Source organism: Trifolium pratense, linkage group LG6 (genome assembly GCF_020283565.1).
Source record: "Trifolium pratense cultivar HEN17-A07 linkage group LG6, ARS_RC_1.1, whole genome shotgun sequence".
NCBI lineage: Eukaryota > Viridiplantae > Streptophyta > Magnoliopsida > Fabales > Fabaceae > Trifolium > Trifolium pratense.
Window position 1 is genome coordinate 1,989,419 of NC_060064.1, and position 7,674 is coordinate 1,997,092.

General features: G+C 32.2%; 1 protein-coding gene across 2 annotated transcripts; it reads left to right on the top strand.

Moving 5' to 3' along the window:
- Window positions 1-3,458: 3,458 nt before the first annotated feature.
- Window positions 3,459-7,351, top strand: LOC123890883 (protein-lysine N-methyltransferase EEF2KMT). Of its 2 annotated transcripts, none has more exons than XM_045940611.1 (10): window positions 3,459-3,614; window positions 3,876-3,945; window positions 4,034-4,159; window positions 4,256-4,319; window positions 4,793-4,880; window positions 5,310-5,394; window positions 5,536-5,592; window positions 5,784-5,894; window positions 6,325-6,395; window positions 6,537-7,351. In XM_045940611.1, the coding sequence occupies exons 1-10, from the start codon at window positions 3,511-3,513 to the stop codon at window positions 6,940-6,942; spliced, it is 1,182 nt and encodes a 393-aa protein (XP_045796567.1). In that variant the 5' UTR covers window positions 3,459-3,510; the 3' UTR covers window positions 6,943-7,351. The 2 variants fall into 2 exon arrangements, with proteins under 2 accessions (XP_045796567.1, XP_045796568.1); XM_045940612.1 differs by having other exon boundaries at window positions 3,459-3,611; window positions 3,873-3,945.
- The last annotated feature ends 323 nt before the right edge of the window (window positions 7,352-7,674 follow it).

Sequence of the window (7,674 nt, forward strand, 5' to 3'; positions counted from 1 at the left end):
ATATTCATTTTATTTCCTCTTTCTATTTTTTCTAAGCTTGTTCATAGTACTATCTCTAATTATATATCCTATAATTAATTTTGATATTGACTTGTAACAAGCTCAACTTTCTGATGCAAGTAGTAATGTTTGCATTCATTTTATAATTTCTACTTATATGTTTCTTTCATTTTCATCATGTCTCTGGTCATACCTATAATTTTCAATTTTCTAATTCTCACCCCTCTTTTGAATTCATTACTATAAATTAAGGTGTGAACGAAAACATTTTTGCGATACAACCTGATGAGTAATTGCCCAAGGAATGGAAATGAAAGGGTTCAAAAAGAAAAATAAGCTTATTCTCTGCTTTTTTAAGTTAACCTTATATTCTCAACTCGTTTTCCAAATTTAAATAGTATAATCATATATTCACCTATCTAGGGATGCTTGTTCTTATGAGTTTAGTAATAAAAAAAAAATAGTTGGTTGAAACGTTGCATATATAATATATAGAGATCAAAGTTCGAACCCTGATGCATCCAATGGGATGCAATTTATACCTCTAAATAGGATCCCCTTGAGAACTACCCCTTATAGGGTTCCGAAGATATATAGGAAAGTTTTTAGCATGGATGTGGATGGAGAGGAAAGTTTTCACACGATGGAGGTTTGACGATGAGGACTGGATATCTTACCCATTTCCGATTGTATGGTTTATGATCTAATTTGTTTTTTCAATTTTGGTTCTATGCATGCAAAGTGCTTTAACAGAACTCAAAAATGAGATGAGACGAAAATTCGAAAAAAAAAAAAGTTAAATTGGGAGACAAAAAAAGCGATTTTTAAAATAAGGGTCAAAACTTTATTTTATTAAAAATAGGGGATAAAAAATACGTTTAATTAATCCTTTTCAAATATTTATATTAAAAAATAGGGGATCAAAAGTGCGTTTGATATTTTATGATCATAAGTTAAATGCGGAGATATAGGGTCCGTTTGTTACGTATTAAAAAAAATAGTGATTTTGATGTAAAATAATTTAGAGATTAGTTTTTAGAGATTTTATAGAAAATTAGAATTTATTATGTGTTTGTTTATTATAGTAATTAAGAATCACTAAAATAATCTTTAATTTGTTTGGATACAACATGCAAAAGTGATTTTTTTATTTCAAAATAAGTTTCAGCTTTTAATATTTATTTTTTCTCTCCTCTAAAAAAATATATTATTTAAGAAGCTACTCTTAGCAACTTCTCATTTTTAGCTATTTTCTAATTATTTGTAGATTCTGACTATTTTAAAAATTTGTAATAAACATATGCAAAACATTTAAAAGTGATTATTTTTATAAGAAAAATGATTTTTTTTCTTCTAAAATAAGCTATAACAAACGCCCTCATAATTGTTAATTATAGGATGTATTGATTAATATTAAGACGATTGCTATTCACCCCTCTCATTGCTCATACCCCTCAAAGTTTGAAAATTGCCCTAAAAGTACCTAGGGAGATAAAATTTGGTGACATCTTACCTGAAAATAGAATCCGATAGACTAAAATACTGAATTTCTTGTCGTCTTAGCAACAAGATTCTTCTCATTCTGGTTCAAACAATCAACAACAATATGATCTTCTAATTTTTTTATCCATATGGCTAATGGGGAAATTCTAATATGGACATTAACCCAAATAATATTATCTTAGGCACACTCACAATAAAGGTAAAAAATTAAAGAAAATTTGATTAAAGTAATGTTAATTGATGTGACTATTTTATTTTTCTTTTAATTTTGTAAATCTATGTATGTATGCCTAAATATGTGTCTTAACTCTTGTGCATAGGCAAGAATACCTCTTGGTTAATGTGTTTTCCACACACAAAAAGAAGTTTCTATTCTTTACTCATAAAAAATAACACGCAACTAATGAACATTCACATTTCTTATTTCTTATGTATACTACAATCCTATGTAGAGAACAAGGTATATTTGTCTTATATATGCATTCCTACCGTATATTTGTCTCGATAGGTACTATTATGAACAACTTTGGAATTTGGGAGGGTTCTAAGCAATTTGGAGGGGTGGCGAAGAGCAATTCCCTATAATTAATTGTAACATGATAGAGGCCCGTATGATATTCAAACTACATAAGCCCAATCTGCAGTAATGTCTTTTATCTTCTGAAATTCCAATTTTGCCCTTGAAAAAACTCCGGTTTATAGAAATCAAAGTTTTTTTTGCCTTGAAAATAAATTTCGGTTTCTAAAAACCGAAATTTACTCTGAATCTGCAAAGGCAAAATTGGAATATTAAGTATAAAAATTCACTGGGAGAGAAAAGAGAGAAGTTATTATACATAAGTGTAATCCTTATGCATGGTACATAAGTCAATAACATCCATTAGATTGAGCATCCACATGTAATAATCCTAGCCAATCTCAATTCACACACTCACACATAATCTCACACCCCCCAAATTTCTCACGTACCCCCCAAATTACTCGCGCACCCCCAAATTTCTCGTGCACCCCCCAAATTTCTCATGCACCCCCAATTTCTCGTGCACCCCCAAATTTCTAGCGCACCCCCCAAAATTTTTCACGCACCCCCAGATGACTTGTGCGCCCAATTTTTTTTTAACCCCCCATATTTCAAGCCTAAACCATTTTGCTGTGGGAATGGTTTCAAAAATATACACTCCAAAACCATTAAGTGCATAAGATGGTTTTGAAGTACAACCTATAATTAGAATCATAATTGTTTTTTTTTGGTACAATTATAATAATTATTTAAAACCAGTTAAATGGTTTCAGATAGTTATACACTAAAACCATTTGTATTGTAAAATGGTTTTATGTGTGTTTTTATGGTTTCAAAAATTCTGGAAACCATTATGCTGGTTAAATGGTTTCAGATAGTTATACACTGAAACCATTTGTATTGTAAAATGGTTTTATGTGTGTTTTTATGGTTTTAAAAATTCTGGAAACCATTATGTTGGTTAAATGGTTTCAGATAGTTATACACTGAAACCATTTGTATTGTAAAATGGTTTTATGTGTGTTTATATGGTTTTAAAAATTCTGGAAACCATTATGTTGGTTAAATGGTTTCAAATCACAATTATTGTTTGTATTCTAATTATATGGTTGTACTCTAAAACCATCTTATACACTTAATGGTTTTGGAGTGCATATCTCTGAAACCATTCCCACAACAAAATGGTTTAGGCTAGAAATGTGGAGGGGACCAAAAAAATAAAATTGGGGGGCAAAAGTCATATTGGGGGTGTGCGAGAAATTTTGGGGGTGTGCGAGAAATTTTGGGGGTGCATGAGAAATTTGGGGGTGCACAAGTAACTTGAGGGGTGCATGAGAAATTTGGGGGTGTGCTAGTAATTTGGGGGATGCACTAAGTAACTTATGCATGGTGCATAAGGATAGCTTATGTATAATAACCAATCCCGAGAGAAAACATCAACTAACTAACGTTGAGGATCGAACCAAAATCGCGGCGAGTTTTGAAGCATGGCGACGGAGCAAGCACTGGATCCCTCTCTCCCTTGTTGCCGCTATCTTCTCTCTGCTTTACTAGCAATGGAACCTTCCGAATGCTTAATCTCCCATGCCATGTACTCTTTCTACTTCGTTAAGATTTCACTGCATTTTCAATTCAATGTTAGCAGAGCCAAAAAATGATTATGAATAATTGATTTTAATATGTTTAGTGTTCTTAATTATAAGTGATTATAAGTTGAAACTAGAATTTGTAGCTTTTCACTCAAAATGTTGGTTTTATTAATTATTACACTCAAATTTATCATTCAACTATGCACTCACTTTTAACTAAACCAAACAAAAACTAAGCTTAGTTTATGGTAATTTCAAATTAGGGCTTGTGGCGGAGGTTCAATTACAGAGCAAGTTCAACAATTCATCTTGGATCATTGCCTTTCCACACATGTAAATTTCAATTCTATTCTCCGTGCTCTTAATTTTCCATATGATTGATTTTGTCAGAGTTTTTCAGTTAATGCTATGCTTAATGCAGGGTGATTTTTATGCACCTTACTTGAAGAATTTTCTTAAGAAGCTTATCACTCAAGTTGAGTGCGATCGTGGCTGTGTCTTGGACCAATTTTATGAACTCTATGCTCAGTACATTACATCAATTAAGGTTTATTTTATATCTACTTTCTTTATCCCTCCTTTTTTTTTTCTAGCTGAAGATGGTTGGTTTTAGTTTTGAGATTTTTCTTTTTTCTTTTAATAGGATGATAGTTTAGGCAAAAGAGATTCAAGAATCTGCAAAAGAATTTCTTTTCTTTTTCCTGATGGTAAATCATTGTTCATGTGATTATAATATTATATGATGTTTCTCTATTCGTTATTACTCCCTCAATTCCATATCATTGCTAGTTTAAGGTTTTTACACACATAATTAAGAACTCATTTAATTGATGTACATTTGTATCAAAGTACCCTTAAATTTATCAATTGTTGTTTTATTTTCTCTTTAGCACCGACACTTCTGATGGAAGGTGTGTTCGGTGTTTGCCACCGGCACGACACCGACACATGTGATTAGATTCAATCAATTCATTTTTCAAATTTTTTACTAGTGTCGACATGTCAGTATCAGGTGCCCGTGTTTGTTTTTGTAGTTTATTATACAAATTCTCATTTTTCAATGCAAAAAGAATTTGTTTTGAGACAAAAGTAAAATGCTAAAACTACCAAAGATTTGGAGTAGAGGGAGTTTAACTTTATTTCGTCTAGCTTACCTTTTGTTGGTAAATGGAATTGCAAGGTTGTTCTGAACTACAAACATGTCCGCATTCAAGGGTGCTGACTTTTCCATTGCAGTGTTCTATTAACATGCTCGAAGGTGATACTGGGTACGCTCATATTTAATATTTTCAAAACTTGTCATTTAGTATGAATTATGCCAATTGTCAATTTGTTTAGTATCAGGGTAGTTTAGTATCATAATTATGCCAATTTCATGGTTGTCATAGTGCTGCCAATTGTCAATTTGTTTAGTATCAGGGTAGTTTGAACTTTCCCCATGTAGCGCTTGTTTGTTTGTGTATAGTACAGTACGTTGTGATTGTTTCTATCTTTAAATCCTGTTTGAATGGTGTTTTGAGTGGGAACATGCATCCAGCGGTAACTAGACTAAATAAAAATCTGTACTCTAGCTTCTGAGGAATACATCTTATATTGAATGAATTCATTGCCTAAATATGCAAAATGCCATGTGTGTGTAGCTATACTTGTAAAGCTCACATTACCTTCTGAAAGTTGGTTTTTGTTTGGTTATGCAGATGCTCAATATGGCCATCAAGTCTGTTTCTGTCCGAGTTAATACTTTCTCATCCAGAATTATTTTCTAATAAATTGTGCTTTGAGGTAAGTTATGTCTTTTGGAAGTTGCTATTGTTGAAATTTTCATGTCTGTTTATAAATATTTTTTGTTTCATTTGATACACTAAAACAGGCTTTCAGCTGTTCTTGTTATACCACGTTGCACTTACCTACAATTTGAAACAGATTGGCTCAGGAGTTGGCTTAGTTGGATTATGTCTAGCCCATGTCAAAGCTTCTAAGGTATAACAAACAATACTTGACGACTCGTGTGTGTGAAACATTTCAAACACAAAGGCATTTATGCTCTTAAACTAAGTCTGCTTTATTATGCCTTAGAAGAGTGAGAATTGTACTAGTGAAAAGTGCACTTGATTTTTTATATATTGTTTTAAATTTTGTAAACAAGGTTTTGTGCTATTGTCTTTCAACAGGTGATACTAAGTGATGGTGACCTGTCAACTTTAGCAAACATGAAGTTTAATTTGGAGTTGAACAACCTGAATGTGGAAACTGGCATACAAAGAAATGAAGATACAGGCTCGGTGAGTCTTATCTTGTGCTTATATGAAAAAGATACACGCTGTTTTGGATTTTGTGTTATTATATACATAAAATGCAATGCTTCCAGCATTCATCTCTCATATTTTGTGTATCATACTTAGCATTTTGCTAAATAATTGTAAATAATTATATCCAATGTTTTAGTTCTTGAGTCATGTACTCGGTCTTTATGCAGAGCATTGATGTGCTTACTCCATCCTTTTACCTCAACCCTTTTTACATTCTTTCCTTAGTTTACACTCTAGTGTGTAGTTCCCACTATAATTGTTGATTTTTTCATGGTAGATAAGCTTTTATCTTTTTGACTGTTTATCTTGTCCTTTTGTTCACATTCTGTATATTGGAAAAGATAATCTGAATTGTATGTGTCCTTGTCCTTGTTTATCTTGTCCTTTTGTTCACATATCTCAGGTAAAATGCTTGTTTCTGCCATGGGAATCTGCATCAGAAACTCAACTACAAGATATCATGCCAGATGTTGTGTGAGAATTGAACTTTAAATTGTTGCATAATCACTAGAACATAGCAGTATTTCTTACACTGTTCTTTTTTTGTGAACACTTCTTACACTGTTCTTTAAAATTTATACAGATGGCATTCTTATTATATTATTATTATTTCAGTTTGGGTGCAGATGTAATATATGATCCAGTTTGCCTACCACATCTTGTTCGTTTACTTGCGATTCTTTTGAACCGAAAGAATATGGATTCGAGTTGCAAAGGCCTCTCTCCAAACAGTAAACATGAAAATGGTGAACATTATTGTAAAGGTGCCACTGATAGATCTGATGGTATATACAAATCAGTTAGTAATGGTTGGAATGGCCAACCAAAGGAAGCACCAGTGGCTTATATTGCATGTGTTATTCGGAATATTGAAACATTCAATTATTTTCTTTCACTCGGGGACAAGGCTAACCTTAATATGGAGGACCTAACTGATTCACTCAAGCCAATGAATCTCCTCCTGTACATGCAGTCGTACAAACAAGCTGATATAAAACTACTGCGAATCACTTCCAATTAGACTACACTAAGATGATCACTTAGAATGGAAGGACCCGAACATGGTGAGTAGATAAAGAAATGTACCCCCTGTGTAAGTAAATATTTAGTCAAAGACTCGCCAAGGATAGAAACTAATGATATAAAATTATAAAATAGTCGAGTTTTAAGTGCATGTTTGGATGAGCTGTGAAATTGAAAAATCACAGTGAATCACTGTAATTTTGTCAATCTCAACTATCATCCAAACATGCACCAAAATTAATGTTTGTATTAATCAGGAGCACTTTTACTCAATTTGCTGTTGGCTTGCTCTGGTTTATTTAGTATTTTATTTATAGAGTGGTCTGGTTTTGATATATCTTCAAATTGTATCAGTTCTAAAGAAATGAGGTACTTCTATTAGATAATGTTAAGAAGCTCATGATGAATTCAATCGTGGCATTAATTAATCTTAATAGCCACTAGTGTGATGTGGACCAACACAGATTACACTAACATTCACTTTGTTTCCTTCCATTATTAGTGCCTTATTTTCTCTGCTTTGTTTATATCATTTCCTGTTTTGGGTTGATAGTCATTGTTTCAAATTTTCAATTGCTTTTTGCTTTTTAAATTATCAATTATAGTAAGCAGGAGATTGATTGCAGTTTTTATAAATTACATTTTAAAATAAAAACTATAATTATTTGAGTATGTGTTTTATGTTTGTCTTTAATCCAACATCCTCGACTATGGTCAATCGTCATTATGC